Consider the following 16,054-nt stretch of genomic DNA (forward strand, 5'->3'; position numbering starts at 1 on the left):
TTAACTCTCGGAAGGGAGGTCAAGGGGGGGTGGCTTCGCACCACTCACTCAACTGTCTAGGTAATGCTTGGGCCAGGGGCACGGGAACGGCGAATGATCTTGGTGCCTGGCTGGGTCCTGGATCGCTCCGCGGAACTGGGGGCTGCAGGTGGTTGGTGCCACCACAAGCCAAAAGAATCAGGCTGGGCTGCCTCGACATTGTCGGCGTTATAAGGATGACGCATGCAACCACGGCATCGCTTGACTACGTGAACAAGTTGGCTGTCGCTGATGTGCTCCTGGCTCTCGAGCGACCCCAACGTCCAGGATGATGTACGGAGTACGGAGTAGAACGACGAGTATTGACAGACAACAACTGGCTAGATCCCGCCCATTCTTGACAGCAGCTCGGGGCTCATGGATGGATGCAGCAAATTTACACGGGCCAGCCACACCCTCGTTCTTTTTCTTTTTTCTTTCTTCTCCTTCTCTTTTTGATTTCAGAAAGCATGGCATGGCCTGGCCTGGCCCGGAAACTTGCATTCCGCAAGCTGTGGAAACGGCTATTTTCTGATCCGGTCCCGGCTATCCCCGTCAAGACGGATCAGACGACACCGCGGCCTGCTGCGGGACTTCCGGAAGCTCGTGTCAATGGATGCAAGCGGCACTACCCCGTACGGCTACGGCGAGATGCAGTCAGTGTCCGTAACATGGCCGAAGAAATCGCTCTCCCCGACCCCCGGGGGGGTTGACGCTGTGCGAGAGACGTTGCATATCCTCGACGACCTTGTCGCCCTGCACCGAGAAGATGGTTATTTCCTGCAGAGACTCAAATTCTTAGGTCCGGCCTCGCCGCATCCCCAAACAAACTTTGTTCCGCAATGCCGGGTGTGTGCATGGTTCCGGACATGTCCTCCCATTTGTCAGTTTTTTGTCAGCCAAATCATCCCGCCACTCATGGGGGTGAACGACGCAACATTGAACAAACGGGCCAAGCTAGGAAGTGTTCCCTTGAGATGGACTGGAACCCTGCCTGCAGCAACCCTAGTCTCGGGGCTTGTGATCAAGAAAAGAGCGGTCCATGTGGCTCCCAGCCACTATATTTTTTTTTTTTTTCGCCGTCCATGATTTGTGGTTTCCCTCCACGACGGGCACGGACTTGTTTGTGCGTTGCGTTGCCATTGCAAACAATGCAATGCCCCTGCAGTGATGAGTGCTTTTACAATTCCAGATTTATATACAGACGTGCTCCGTAGCCCATGCGGAGCACCCGCGACGGCGATGCAAATCGCCAGCCTCCCAAACGTTTGGCGCAGATGAGAGCGCCAGGCAGATGTTTTTGATGTTGTTGCAGATGAAGGCGACCTTGCCACCAACACAGAGCACCTTTTGCGCCAACTTCGGAAAGCTCATTGCCGAGTGGCGGAAACGGGTACGCGGTTCTTGTACGCCAAGAACAACAAGTCGATGACCACCTCGCTCCTGGCTCTTGACTGTGGGTGGGGTGACCCGTCGTGATGATGGCATCTTAGTCGTGCGCCTCAAATCGCCAACATTGGTTAAGGTTAAAGTTCGGTTACGGGATGGTTGGCAAAGGGAGCGAGCGAGCGAGCGCGTACGCGACTGCTTCATAGCGGGCTGCCTTTTCGGCATCGCCATGCTTCAGCACGGTAAAGCGCCGGCTAGCGGAATACAGCTTCCTATGGTCAGGGCGCCAACATGATTGCGGGTGCAGGCGATGATGCCGATCCTTCATCATAGGCAACCATGTCGTCAACGCTTCAGGGGCCAGCCGGCATCGGCGGCGGCGATGCGGCAGATGGAGCTCCGTGGCCGATGCAACCTTGGTGGCAACCCAAATCCATGACGTGACGTGCCTGTCCCTGGCTTAAACAGACAGACCTACGAGTTACGGCGTGGGCATGTACCTCTTGTTGGCGCCGGTAGCAGTGCCGCTGCGTAGGTGCCATGATGCGCTGAACAAGGTTGCAATCAAGCGACCCTTTTATTGTCATTATTCTTTTTTTTTTTTCTTCGAAAGCAGCCAGTGCTCCGCTCCAGCTGCAAAATGCCTCCAGCCAGCCAGATACATGTGATTGCCTTGGTGAACTGGCCTTTTCTCGTCTCGTCAAAGTCGAAATAACCCCCGAGTGGGAAGACGGCGCAACCGTCCTCAGTCGCCGGATCCAAGAGTCGCAGACCAACTGGGTGCCCCGGGACAGCACCAGCCCGCTGTTGGCAGGAGACAATGCCGTGGATACCGGGGTGTGGTGCCTTGGAATTCCCCAACTTTGAAGAATGGGCATGAATCAATGCGTTTTCTGCTTCCCCATCCAGCCCAGCATATCCTTGTCGTCACGTCTCGCCCCCCCCCCCCCCCCCCCCCTCGAAGACGGACGGCGCACATTCCCACGAGCGCACCCATTTCTCCCTCGTGGCGTACCAGCATCCGCAGGAAACCAAAACAAGGTGATGAATTCCTTGGTATACGAACCGCTCGGGCACCTCCTCACTGATGCCCCAAATAGCAGCGGCGGCGGCGGCGGCGGCGGCGACATCCTCACCAGCCGCGGCTTGCAGCCGGCAACGGCGGCATAAACCAGGCAGCGCATCACGGCAGCGGCATTAACAGCACCGCATAGTCCCTGCTCCGACAGCATCGCCGCTGGGAAGAAAGGGCCACCAGGACGGTTTCAGCAGACGGCAGGCAGGCACGGCACGGCTCGGCACGGCAGGGCACGGCAGGGTCAATGGGGTATCCTATCCCGTGTAATTAGACGGGGCGGATTCGCATGAGCCCTCCCCAACTACGGTCTCATGCGTGTCCGAGCGGTCGCGCGAAGCCCCGGGCGCTCGGTGGCCAACGCCAATGAGGGGATCCGTCTCACGGCCGCGACCGCCGCAGCAGACACGTCCCTGAGACGGGGTGAGTAGACGTGCCCTCCCCTCGCGTTGTGATTGCCGACTCGCCCGTGACAAAACACGATGCTTTCTTCCGCTTCGGGGGGTCCGGCGCGGTGCGGCAATTTTGCACGTTTTTTTTTTTTTTTTTTGGTACAACTGGCACGGGGGACGCAGTATCCAAGTAGTATTTCTAGAAACACGCAGTCAAAAAAAAACAAACGCCGATATTGGAAAACAAAAAGTCAATGGTATCCCGCGACGCTGCCTACTAACTTGTGCCTCCGCGCCGTTCGAGCGTCTCGCCATGCAGGCAGGACCTTGCGGGAAAGGAACACGCTTTGCAGATATCTCATGGTTGATTGCTCGTTGAAACAGAGGAAAAGCGAGGCGGCGGACGTTGAATGCACCGGGGACCCATGGCCAGCACCTCCCCCCTTTTGTTTCGTTGCTTATACGTCCAGCATGCTGCTGACGGTTGTGGCCCCGACGTGGGCGCTCCGCTTCGTTGCTTATACGCCCAGCATGCAGACGGTTGTGGCTCCGGGCTGGGCGCTCCGCTTCGTTGCTTATACGTCCAGCATGCTCCTGACCTTTTGCGGCTCCGCGTTGATGCTCTGCGTCGTCGACGCGCTGTTTGACCGCTGGGCAGACCCGGATCCCTGGGACTCGGGTCGGTGTCTTGTCTCGTCGCTGCTGTACGGCGGCGGCGGCGGGCCGTCTTCCATGAGGGCGGCCGCTCTTCGGGCTCGCTCTGCCGCCGCCTCGCTGGGGAGCAGGGCGCCGGAAGCGTTCTGCATGATGGCCTCGGCGTGTCGACGCTCGTTGCTGCCCATGTACCGCACGCCGGGCGGGTGAGCTGTCGTCGTCGTCCTCGTCGCCGCCAAGTTTCCAACGCCGGGTCGCTCGCGTCGCGGGTTGGACGGGCGGTCGGGCAGGCCGCCCAGCTCGACGCCGTCGTCGTCGTCGACGGCCGATCGCTCCGCTTCCAGCCTGACGTGCAGCTCCATGTCGTCCTCGGTGCGGCGGCCGACCCCGCGCTTGCCGCCCACCTCGTTCACGTTGCGGTTGATCTGGTCGCGCACGGAACGCAGGTGGTCGCCGCGCACGCGCCGCCACCAGGCTGGCTTGCGCACGATGCCCAGCTCCCGGTCGTTGACGTCGCCCCGCGCCCGCCTCTGCCGGATGAGCTCCTTGTCCTCGTTGGGGGCCAGGAACCCGTACGCGATCTGGACGTAGAGGATGAGCAGGGACGGCCCGTACCCCCAGCCCATGATGACTGCGACGTTGGCATCGCGGGCCCTGACGAGCGACAGGTCCCAGGCGAAGGAGATGAGGGCCTGGTACGCGATCAGGGCGGCGGCCAGGGCGACGAGGAGCACGAACCGCAGGGGCACGGCCTGGGCGAAGCCAAACGCCTGGTTGAAGATGCCGCGGTGGCGGGGTTTGTAGTGCCGGATCGAGTGGCTCAGGGAGAAGAGGATGGTGAGCCAGGCGATGACGAGGCAGAACGCGCCGGCCTTGAACCGAGCGCTCGTGGCGGCCGCAACGGCAATCTCTGCCGTCTGAGCCGGAGAGTGCTGGGATCTCGCAAAGTTCCAGCTTCTAGGCACGATCATGAAGAAGTTCTGCCGTGCGCTGTGTTAGAAAACAGCCCCGATGCCCAGAGGGGTGAAGGGAGGGGGGGGGGGGGGGGTACGGAAACGGTGCCGCCACACTCACCATCCAGACCCAAAAGTAAAACCACAGGGGAAGCCAAAACTCGACCTTGGCCCGCCCGTCGTCCTCGCGATACACGAAAGGGTTGGGGTCGACGTACTGCCTCTCCAGCCAGCTGCCCCAGTGGCGCACGGCCTCCCACACCAAGGCCAGCGTGCCCTGGCACATGAGGAACCAGAAGAAGACGCAGAGGACGATGGGCAGGTCCTGGAGGAAGTACCTCTCGACGTCGACATTGGTCAGCAGGCTGACCAGGGCGCAGGCGGACACGAAGCACGCCCAGTACCACTGCCACCGCCGGCCGATGGGGTAGAAGCGCCGGGTGACGGGGAGGTACAGCGCGCCGTGCTTGCCCAGGACCACGAGGGTCAGGACGATGGCCAGGGCGTACGCGACGCCGAGGCCTATGCCGGCGAAGCCGCGCGGGCCGATGGGGTAGATGGAGCTGTAGCAGCTGGTGGCGTTGACAAAGGTGCCGTTGGCTTCCAGGAACGCGGGCTGGTAGGGCTCAAAGGCCAGGTAGCAATCCGACTCGTTGGACAGCGTGCGGTTGCCGGGGTAGAACCTGTACTCGGAGATGTTGAGCGCCGTGGCGTTGAGATGCACGCCGGCGATCAAGGTGTCGGTCGCGTTGGCGCCGGGGGGGTAGGTGATGTTTTCTCGGATGTGCAGGTCTCGCGCGCGGAACACGTCCAGCTCGATCATGGTTGCGGGACGGCGGGCGCGCCGAGGCGGCCGTTGAGGGCGGCTGCGGAGTGTGCGAGGGAGCCTCGCGGCAGGTTTTCGGTGGCGAGTGGCCCGGCCGGGCCGTTTGTCACGGGATGACGCGATGCGATGCGATGCGATGCGTTGCGCTGGTTCTCGAGGCGAGGCCTTGGGCCCTGGGCCTGATTCATGCGTTCAGCAAGCAGTCGGGCCGCGGGGGGGGGGGGGGAGACGGTGGCTCAAGAGCTTGGGTTCCCGAGCGGAGCAGGAGAAGGGCGGTTCGGAATTAAAGCATGAGGAATCCGCAGTCATCTTCCTGCTTTGCTTTGCTGTCTGTCGCCGCACGGGAGAGCCAAGCGGCGACGGGGTGGTCAGCAAGAGGTTATCCGTACTGTCTGTCTGTGCACGCGCCTGGCTGTTGCCGAACCAGCCGCGCGTGACGCGGCCACGTGTGGGGAGCACAGTGCGCATCGCCACGGCCGCGGCGGCGACGGGAAGCCTGTCGACGCGCGCTCCCCCCCTGGCAGCGTTCTCTGCACACGGGCTTCGATTCTCTGCGCACAGTGCCAACCGGGCTTTTTGGCGTGGCCAGCCGCCCCCGTCGCCGTCATGGCTCCGGGGTGCTGCTGGCGGAAATAATAAAACCGTCTGGTCGAACGAAGTAGGGCCCGACGGACATTTTGACACGTCCGTCTTCTCGGCAGCTGCGGCGGTTTCCCTTGCGCAAAGCACAACAAGCACAAGCACAAGCACAAGCACAAGCACAAGCACAAGCACAAGCACAAGCACCCGGCAGGTCTAAAAGGTTGTAGCAAATGAAATGACCGCCTAGTCGCCGGGGCAGCCTACATATCCGACAGTGGATTCAGCCAGCCCAAAGACCTCGCGAGCCAGCGCTTGCGGCCGAGAGGCTCCCGTCTCCTGCCAGCCAGCTGGCCTTGCCAACTGCAGCTCAGCTCAGCCCCCAACCCCACCGAAGCTTGTCCATCTCCAAATCTCCCAAGATCCCAGTCAAGCGAGTCACCACGAATGCCGCACAGAACACACAGAACCCCTTCGCCATGTCCTAGATCCGCGCCGACCGCCAGGACGCGCCCGCATCGACCCCATCGCTGTCGAGTCCCCCCCCCCCCCTCCAAAAAAAAAAAAAAAAAAAAAAAAACAAAAAAAAAACAAAACCAAATGGCCTCGCCCGACGCGCCCGCCGGGCTGGACGAGCCCTCGTACATCGACTACGAAGCCTTCCTCTCTCCCGACTTTTCGCCCGCCGCATTCGCCAACTCCCTGGTCTTGGCCACCAACAATCCCACCGACACGCCGCTCGATCTCTCCACGCCCCTGTCCCGCGTGCTCTTCGACGCGCAGGAGATCGACTCGCACATTGACCTGGTGACGACGCGCTCCGCCGTGCCGCTGCTGGATTTCACCAAGAGGCAGAACCAGGCGAGCAGACGCATCGTCTCCGAGCTCGGCACGCAGCTCACGGCCCTCAACGACAGCTACAAGCAGCTGGAGAAGGAGGTCGTCGGCAAGCACGCCGCCGCCGACGAGGTGCGCCACGTCGCCCTGCGGCTGTGGGAGACGCTCAGGCTCGGCCGGGCCGTCGGGCGGTGCCTCCAGCTCGGTCGGCAGCTGGAGGTTCAGCACGCGGAGCTCGGCGGCGCCGGAAGCTACGGCGAGGACGGGGCCCTCGTGCGCTGCTCGCACACGGTCCTCTCCCTCCGCGAGGTGCTGGACGCCAAGGCCCCCGGGGAAGAGGGCCACGGCCTGGGCGACATGGACGCCGTCCGCACCCTCCAGGACGCCCGTGTCGCGCCCATGGAGCGGGCGGTCCGCGAGACGGCCGAGAGGCTCGTGCGGGACTTTGCCGTGCCCGCAAACACGACCTTCTCCCAGGGCGAGGAGGCCCGCCTCAAGCTCGAGTCGGCAATGACGGCCCTGTACCTTCTCTCGCCCACCAGCGGCATCCGGCCCGAGCGCTGGACGCCCCGGCTCCTCCTCGCGGCCCTCGAGGCGTACATCCGCTCCTCGCTCCAGGCGGGAATCACGGTTCTCTCGCGATCCCTCGGCCAGCTGCCGTCCCTCGACCGAGCCCTGGCCGAAGTGACGGCCAAGTGCCAGAACATCATTGCCCTCGAAATCATCCTTCAGGCCAACAAGCCCCCGCCCCACCCGTTGCTGCCGACCGCGGCGCCGCAAAATCCGGCACCCTTGATCCAACTTCTGCTCGCCCACCTCGAGACTGGGTCCTTGGCGTCGTACTTTTGGCGCACCATGGCAGGCAGCCTGGCCACGCGTGTTCAGGACATCCTCAGCCGCGGGGGGGTCGTCGCGCGGACCCTGCGAGCGAACAAGGCAAACGTGGCAGACGCCGTCAGGCAGGCAGTCATTCAGGGCTCTCAGCCGCCCGCGGCGTTTGTCACGGGAAGGAACAAGAGAACCGTGGCCGGGGCGAACTGGGATAGAGAGGTTGCTGTCATGGTTGGAAGCGTGACCAACAGCTTGAGATGATGAAATTCCGTTCACGTGGCGCTCGGGCGCATGTGAAAAGAAAAATCCCCCCCCCCAATAATTGAGGAAAACATGGGGCCGCTGTACCAGACCTGTGCCGTTGACTTACTTTCCGTTGGAGATTGCTTTCTCTTGAGACTAGACGTGGTACCAGCTCGTGGAGATGCCAACACGCCCAACCCATGATTGCAGCTTGCAGCTTGTTGTTCTTCCCAAGTCGCGCAGAGTAGAGAGAGCCAAGCGCTCAAGCTTCGTCCTTCCCCCCCGGCAAGGCGTTTGCAACTGTCCCTCCTTCAAGTCGACCTGGACAAAGCAGCGCCACAGCCATGCAGACAGGCACGGGCCGTCGCCTTGTTAGAGATTCGGCCTTTGTTCCAGTCTCCATTCACGTGTGAAGAGGGGGGGTGATGGTACGCCATCCCACTTAGACCATTGTTGCATGCGCATTCAACAGCCCGACCAGCAATGGTGGATGGAACGCTGCACAAAGGGGGCGCCCCAAGGGGTCGGCAGTTGACGGGAAACGGCCCTTGTTTTTCTTTTCTTTTTTTTTTTTTTGGCTCTCGACCCGCAGAGGGCGCGTTACCGGCGGCTTCACGACACAGCAGCCTCTGCCCAAGCATGTCAACGTCGTTTGCTTGGAGCGAGCCTCGGTCCCCGTTCATCCCGGGTTCAAAACCAGCAGCGGGCCGATCGGCACCGCGGCGCTCTGGTAGGTTGCCCTGGCTATGGAGATGCGTGCCAAGAATTGCTGCATCTTGTGCTGGCCGTCAGCTTACGTTTAGCCCTGTCGGGGGCGTGGCTGCACGATGCACGATGCACGATGCCCTTTTTGCGAGGTGCGTGCGGACGCGGAAGACGTCGAGGAGACGGCTTCGCCTGCTGGGTCTGAGGGCAATGGCGGTGTGTTAGTCGATGCCGATTGCGTTCCGCCTTGCAGCTTGGCGAGCCCTCGTACCGGCATTTCTGTAACCAGACCAACTCACCAACCAGGTCGTTGAGTAACAGGGGTTGCAAGGTACACCTGTCCAGTTGATGCCTTTCAAACAACACCCCCTCCCTCCCGGGTCTCCGTCGTTGCGTAGCCTCATCCGAGGCACCAGAAATGGCAAACGCACTGTACACCCTCGAGCATCCCGTCGCAACTGGAAATCGGGCGTCTATATCTCATGCGGCACATCCCCCTTCGGATGACAGCCCCCGTCGTCCCCTCCATCACATCAATCCTTTTTCACCCTCGGCATCTGACCCCTCGGGAGACTCGACATACGCCTCAAGCCCCTCGGGAATCGGCATGATCGCCGACCTTGTCCAAATGTGCTTCGCCCGCTCCAGCGTGAATCCCTCCAGAGCACCCCCCTTCACCGTAAGCGTGGGCTTCGCCGTCCCGTCTGGCCTGAGCGGCCGGTGCAGCAGCCTCACGCCGCACTCCCTGCAGAAGTAGCACTCGAGCGTCGTCCCCTTGTCCGACACCCGCGTCCACATGCCCAGTCTGGGTACAACGTCTGCGGGCAGGGGCCACATGCCGTCTGCGGGAAACACTGCTGATGTTCCAAACGCAGACGACGACTGCTTGCGGCACTCGGTGCAGTGGCAGACGTAGACGGCTAGGGGTTTGGGTCGTGATGCGTGGAAGCTGATGGCGCCGCATTGGCATGATACTTTTGGGTTGGGGTTGGCCATCTCGGACGTCGTGCAAAGGCTTGGCAATGCCGGCCTTTGCCCTAGAAACGGGCGCGATCGGCTTGTTGATGCGGTTGTTAGTTGTCGGGTCTGGCGCGGATAAACGAAGCCTGTTTGTCGCTTGAGAACGGCGTAGTAACAAATGACCCTGGAACTAGTCAATAGGCAGATAGGTTCCTTTTCGCGTCAGTTTTCAGCACAGTGAAGTTGATTGGGAACGTGACGGCGCATTTGCAGCAATCCCCAATCCAATACCCCGGTCGTCGTGAATAATTCCCCGCCCATGACAGTTGCGCTAAACAGGAAACGGAATTTCGATTTCGTCCCCACCCGTGTGACCTGGTGGCTGGCAATCGGACCGTGACCGTGCAATCGACCTACCTCGGTGGAGAATCCCGATGGGCAGCAAGTCTTCTCACAACCCCCCAAGACATAGCCCATTCGGCCGCACTCCATAATGCCTTCACAAGGTTCGCAAGCCGTCTCGTCGGCCAGCCTGCACGGCAGCCAGTCGCGCGGCATCGACACGCGCTCCATCATCGACTCGCGCCCAGTCCATTACCTGACGCGGGCTGGAGTTGCCGCCTCCTACCCGATTCGCGGCATTTGGTATTTCTTGCGCAACAAGGAGTTCTGGCCACTATTCACCGGGAGACTGCTACCGCTGTCGCTCATTTCGTTCCTCGTCTACCTGGTTCTCTTCACTTTTGCCTTTTTGCCGCAGTATGCTTTCCTTGCCATCTTTCATGGCTGGGGCGCTTGGGTCAACGCAGTCGTCCTGACGTTGGGCGAAGGTTTGATCATTATCCAGAGTCTCTTTGAGGGATTCTTTGTGGACGAGTGTCGAGTGGATGTCTTCGATGTAAATATATAGTCGCAAAGTCTGGAAACAGGACGGAACAATGGCATTGCTGACTGTTGGACCAGGCCACATTCATCAAAGTTGGTCTCAGAGATCTCATTGCTCCGCACCGAATTCTCTTTGACGATGCTCCGAATGCTGTCAAGATGCTCGGAAAGCCCACCTCCTCGGCCATCTATACACCTTGGAGCGTCATACAAATCGTCGAGCTGGTCGTGTTCCTGCCGCTTAATCTCGTCCCTTATGTGGGGACGCTGGGCTTCATCATCATCACAGGAACCAGGTTGGGAAAACTGGCGCACTATAGGTGGTTTCAGCTGCGCGGACTCTCCAAGGAAGATCAAAGGCGACAAGTGAGATCCCTGACCTGGGACTACGTCTGGTTTGGCACTGTTGCCATGATATTGGAACTGGTCCCCATCCTGTCCTTCTTCTTTCTTCTGACAACATCTGCGGGTTCGGCTCTTTGGGCGGCACGGATGGAGGAGGAGCGCAAGCGCGGCGGGATAGACTCACTGATTGTGAACGGACAAGCACCCAGTCAAGACCCTCCAGAGTACTCTGATAACATGGCATAATGCGCTTGATCCCAACGCCCCGTTCCTGAGTCCCGACAAACCTGACTGCGATTTGATGATGAAGAAATATCCCGCTGGTCATAAAATTCCATCCCTTTCCAAGCCGGGGAATACACTTCCACTGTACGCGGCGTCTGAAACAGGCCAATAGCTGGCAGCGCCGATACCGGTGCTGCTCGTCACCTGTCGTCGACTTGACCAGCTGCGGGAGTTTTGTAAAGCTCCTCATAGCTGCCTCTCTAGGCAATCAACACCCGATTCCGAGGGAAGGTGCTTGCGGTGCTTCGTTCTTCAATCAGGATCAGCCTAAACATGTATGGCATGCGCAAGCCAAGGATGAAGGGGCATTATCAAGTCCTGCAAACTCCTCGCTGCGAGCCATAAAGGATTGATATTTACGAGTAGCTCCAGTCCGTCCAGTCGTTACCAAACCCACTACAATGGACAAGTTCGCTTTCTCTAGCACCTCCTGACGAAGAGGGACTTGGTCGACTCCGTCCACCCGTTTGGGTATAGTTGACAGCTGTCAAACCAAGTTGACGGCCCCCATTGAGCGCAAATTGTGCATTGTGGTTTGATAAAGTTGGGTGCTCAGTGGTGAGCAGCTCCTTCCTCTTTCGTGACGGCTCAAGGCAAAACTCCTGATTCGGTATGCTTCTATCCAAGTCTCTTTCTAAAAGGTCTTTCTCCTGTCCTCCGTCTCTCCTCTTCTTTCAGCATCACCTCTTTCCACATCGTTCGTTTTCCTGCGCCTCTCATCATTGAAACGAATCCCTTTTTGTTGGTGATCCCGCAGCATTCACTCGTTGGAAGCATCCTCCCTGGCACCAGTTCCATCTCTGTTGGATTCTTGCACACTGCCACCCGCTATGCGTGCGTCAGTCTCTTTCGGGGCCATGGTGGCCAGCAGTCTTTGGTATCATGCTGCAGCCCAAGCCAGCTATGGGCATGTCTGTCGTCCCCAGTCGTAGAATTTCAAGCGCTAATACCTTTGTGCAGCAACGCAGACGGCGGCATTGATACAGGAAGCCCTGCTGGTCACGACGGAAACCCACAAAGCACTGTTACAGTAACTACACCTGGCGGCAACTCCAACCAAGTGCCTGACGAGCGATCCTGTGTGATGCAGGCCACAACAACCGTCTTCGTCACTGTATACCCTACCAGCCCCGTTCCTGTTGACACCAACCCCTCCACCCAAAATGCGGGTTCTGATGGTACTCTATACCGTACCGTCTATCCAACAAAAACGGTCCAGGTTTCCCCTTTGAATTCGGTTGAGGATGGCCATCAAACAGTCCAGGCCTTCACCACTCTGACCATATCAGATCTCTGGATTAGTGAATCTTCCGCAGTGGATAGTCCCACGTCGGCTGATCTCAGCTCTGTCTCTGCTGCTGCTGCTACTGGAGTATCTCCGCCTGATGGCTCACCTTCACGCGGCCCCATCGACTACAGCACTGTCCCGAACGCCTCTGGAGCCAAAGCTGGCGAGACCAATGGGCCTTCCTATAGCGGAAGCTCCTCTCAAGGTAATTCGTATAACGCTACCGCTCCTTTCCCCAGGAACTCAGCTAACGGGGGTCCAGCTCAAGGGACAGCCAACCCAAGCAGTGCTGGTACCCAGTACATCACTGTCACCGACACCGATGTCGAGTGGGTTTCGGGCAATGGTGGCCCAAGCCCTGTCACTATCTTGTCTGAACATACAGTCACACTTGCATCAGCCGAAGCGGAAGCCACCGATGGGAGACAAGCTGCCGTTACCTGCTGGACTGTGACTGGTTCTGACGGGAAGGAAACCGTGGTAGAGTCAGTCATCAGCACCATCCGAGCGACTGAGGCTGTTCCAGTCTCAACCATCGCGGCTATCAGCCCAGATGGTACCTTTTTTCCTCAAGCTGTCACGTCGGCTGTCCAGGACCAGGCGCCAGTCACTACCATAACTGTTGTTGGACCCACACCGGCGTATACTGGGCCAGGTATGACCACCACTACCGCTATCAACGTGCTGGGACCAGATGGAATCTCTTCTACAGTATACTCAACTTGGGTCATTCCCGGTGCCTCTGTTGCGGATGCTTCAGGAGTCATGCCAGATGCCACTTCAGTGCCCCCGGCCTCCACGCAAAGGCCCTGGAACGGCGACGATGTTGCTAGCCGCACCAGCTACACAATCCTTGGCTCAGACGGAAAACCTACAGTGGTTGAATCAATTCTGATTATTCCAGCATCTGTCATCTTGGCCACTGATTTGCCTCAGAACCTGCCAAATGGCATATCAATTCAAGCTACTCCTTTACCAGCTTCTCAAACTTTGGTAGCTGGCTCTGATAGGCCTGGAGTCGTCACCACGTGCTCATCCTACACTCTTCTGGGCAGTGACGGGAGGCTGACTGTCATTGAGACGACGTACCTTATCCAAGCCTCAATTGTCAGCCCAACAGCCCAGGCAACTCCTTCTGGACTCGTCACCGGCATACCGGCCCAAGCTACTGTGGCTCCAGGGCAAGCCTTGCCTGGTGCAATGACTGCTCAAGGCTTGACGACTTGTGTTAGCTATACCGTTCTCGGCGCTGACGGTATTCCAACTATAATCGAATCAACCATTGCTTTGCCAAGCAGCAACGCTTTACCAACCAATACTGTCATTGGACTTCCATCAATGGTCCCGCAAGTTGAAACAAGCATGTTGCCACAAGGAACCCAGGTCTCCTCAGCCGGTATACCTTGCACCACAGTCGTTACAGTCGATGTGCTTGGTCGTGACGGCTTGGCTACTCCCGTCGTCGAGACTATCATCTTGCCGCCGCCGACAGCTGGTCAGCAAAGTGCTACGGCCCCTTCTACCACCATCGGACTCCCTTCCTTAGTCCCCCAGGCTGTGTCTGATTTGCCCCAAGGTATCACACCCTCTGTTTCAGGGCCTAGCCCTATCACCACTGCGGTCACTGTTACCGTGCTTGGACCTAACGGGACTCCAACTCCCATAGTCGAAACGATTGTCGTTACACCACAGGCACAGGCCCCTGTTTCTGGGTTGGCACCTTCCCTGCCTGCTTCCGGCGTTGCCCTCTCCACTAGTGCGCCGAGTCTGAAGGAGTATGGCTCTGTGACATCCCAAGGACAAGTCATCATCTCGCCCCCATTTGCAGCGACTTCGGCAACAGATTTTCTTCCTGCTGGCACAAATGCTGCAACAAATGCACCCATCTTCACAATCGTGACAGGTCCCGGCGGCATCCCTGTTTTGTCAGTTATCACGGCTTTGCCAGCCCAAGTCCCGAGCATTCTGGGAAACTCTGACAATCGTGATTCCCCCCTTTCAGCTGCCAGTTCTCAAGCTGCTGCTGGCGGATATGGCTGGCTTCCTGCTGGTGCATCTCCAGCTGCGTATGCTGCTCTGTTGTCTGATCCATCTGTGGTCCAACCCCAGCAGGCCCCAACCACTGCGGTGCAGACGAGCACTTGGGTCAATGTTATTCCCGAGCCGACCACGACTTACACCATGAAGTTTCCCTTGACTACGCTTGCCACTGTATTTGTGCCAGCCAGAATCTCTGCAGCCAAGCGCGGTTTGCGACGTCAAGACAGGTAAGATTAGCCACCAACTACCCCTTGGCTTGCAGTATCTGACGAGATATCAGCCATGCGCCATTCGCTGGCGGTTGGAGCAACGTCACCTCCAAGGTTACCCAGCCTGTATCGGATGACGGCCCTCTTGCGCCGAGTACTCAGGCTTCTCCAGCGAGTCCAGCTGCACTGACGTCTACTTCTCTCGATGCAAACCAAGGTGTGAGCCCGGTCGTTTCCGCTCCCGAAATTTGCCCAGAAGGCACAAAAGTCGGCAACATCACAATAAATGTAAGAGCCATCAGCCTGCAGTCAAGCGGGATTGTTGGCGATGCTGACGTGAACAGTTTGACTCTTCTACACCAGGCCCTCTGTTCAACCCCGACGGAGACTTTTGGTTTTCTCAAGGGTTCCTGGTTGCACCGCTCTCGCCCCAGTCTGTTCAAGGTTACAAGGCTTCTTCTGGCGGCCAACTGGTTGAATTCGTGCCTCCAGCTCTGAGTTCTCCATCCACGTCTGGTAGCAGTGACAGTGCTGAAATTGGAGTGGGACCCAACTCCTCCAAACCTTGCTTCCGCTTCAACTTTTACGGCGCAAATCTAGGATGCGCAGCGCAGGCTGCGGAGCAATGGTGCGAGTTTGAGGTTTCGGCATACACGTATAACACTGCTGCCGCAAATGAAATGTCGATTGCGTGGTCAGAGGTGAAGCGAGTTGCGGCGTGCCCAAGCTTTCCAGGTGCTCCATGCGCTCTAACTCCCGTCACATTTGACGGATACCAGAACCTCACGTCCATCCTGATCCGCCTTCACGTCGGTGGGAACCTTCGCACTTGGTGGGCTGATGATTTTCAATTGGGGTGGACTGACAACAGCTGTGAAGTCGCGCAGTGTCGTCAAGGTGTTGCTCCGCAGCGAGCCAAGAGGGAAGTTGTGGAGTCGGCTGTTCGGGACGGTGTCTGGCACTGGACTCGGTCCGGGCTGAAGAGGATGCAGGACAGGTACGTTTGGAACTCGGCAAAGTAAGATTTTTGTTCTTTACCATGGGAGGAGCGAATATCACGACAATGACGTACGATGAATTGCTGCGGGGATAAAAAAATGATTTGCTCTGTTTGAGAGGGAAGATTTGATGGATTATTTTGGAAGGCTGCGTAGTGTTTTGGCAGCTGCGAAATCAGTGTAATTGGCAAGGAGATTATGGAGATATGAGTACGGTTGATGGACCCTAGAGTATCTAGTATGGAATGAAATAGATGCACCAGTATAGCCTGTCTGTCTACCTTGGGAAACGGACTGGTTGATCTGACTGATCCGATTGATGCTGGAGAGATGAGATGCGATTACGGATGATGAAGTTGGCCTTTAAAGAGGTAGATATCTCGCTGGTGTCAGGTAGTATTGAGTGAAATGCATGCACCAGTATACATAAGGTAGTCTGTCTGACTCGAGTGTCCGTCTTGGGGCAGGTATATGTACATCTTGGGGTAAACGGACTAAGAACGATTTTGCAACTTGCGTGACCTGGCACTACTATGTACTAC

General features: G+C 58.4%; 5 protein-coding genes across 5 annotated transcripts; 3 read left to right on the forward strand and 2 right to left on the reverse strand.

Moving 5' to 3' along the window:
• Positions 1–3,449: 3,449 nt before the first annotated feature.
• UV8b_07758 (uncharacterized protein) lies at positions 3,450–5,304 on the reverse strand (the record flags this gene model as incomplete). Its single annotated transcript, XM_043145255.1, has 2 exons — positions 3,450–4,508; positions 4,603–5,304. 2 exons carry the CDS (start codon positions 5,302–5,304, stop codon positions 3,450–3,452), a joined length of 1,761 nt encoding a protein of 586 aa, XP_043001190.1.
• A 1,182-nt stretch (positions 5,305–6,486) lies between these two features.
• UV8b_07759 (uncharacterized protein) lies at positions 6,487–7,815 on the forward strand (the record flags this gene model as incomplete). Its single annotated transcript, XM_043145256.1, has 1 exon — positions 6,487–7,815. One exon carries the CDS (start codon positions 6,487–6,489, stop codon positions 7,813–7,815), a length of 1,329 nt encoding a protein of 442 aa, XP_043001191.1.
• A 1,215-nt stretch (positions 7,816–9,030) lies between these two features.
• UV8b_07760 (uncharacterized protein) lies at positions 9,031–9,498 on the reverse strand (the record flags this gene model as incomplete). The annotated part of the gene is made up of 1 exon (XM_043145257.1): positions 9,031–9,498. One exon carries the CDS (start codon positions 9,496–9,498, stop codon positions 9,031–9,033), a length of 468 nt encoding a protein of 155 aa, XP_043001192.1.
• Positions 9,499–9,955: 457 nt separating this feature from the next.
• UV8b_07761 (uncharacterized protein) lies at positions 9,956–10,938 on the forward strand (the record flags this gene model as incomplete). Its single annotated transcript, XM_043145258.1, has 2 exons — positions 9,956–10,360; positions 10,426–10,938. The coding sequence occupies 2 exons, from the start codon at positions 9,956–9,958 to the stop codon at positions 10,936–10,938; spliced, it is 918 nt and encodes a 305-aa protein (XP_043001193.1).
• A 1,123-nt stretch (positions 10,939–12,061) lies between these two features.
• UV8b_07762 (uncharacterized protein) lies at positions 12,062–15,536 on the forward strand (the record flags this gene model as incomplete). Its single annotated transcript, XM_043145259.1, has 5 exons — positions 12,062–12,470; positions 12,528–14,190; positions 14,275–14,532; positions 14,586–14,802; positions 14,859–15,536. 5 exons carry the CDS (start codon positions 12,062–12,064, stop codon positions 15,534–15,536), a joined length of 3,225 nt encoding a protein of 1,074 aa, XP_043001194.1.
• Positions 15,537–16,054: the final 518 nt, after the last annotated feature.

Source organism: Ustilaginoidea virens, chromosome 7 (genome assembly GCF_000687475.1).
Source record: "Ustilaginoidea virens chromosome 7, complete sequence".
In the NCBI taxonomy this organism is placed as follows: domain Eukaryota; kingdom Fungi; phylum Ascomycota; class Sordariomycetes; order Hypocreales; family Clavicipitaceae; genus Ustilaginoidea; species Ustilaginoidea virens.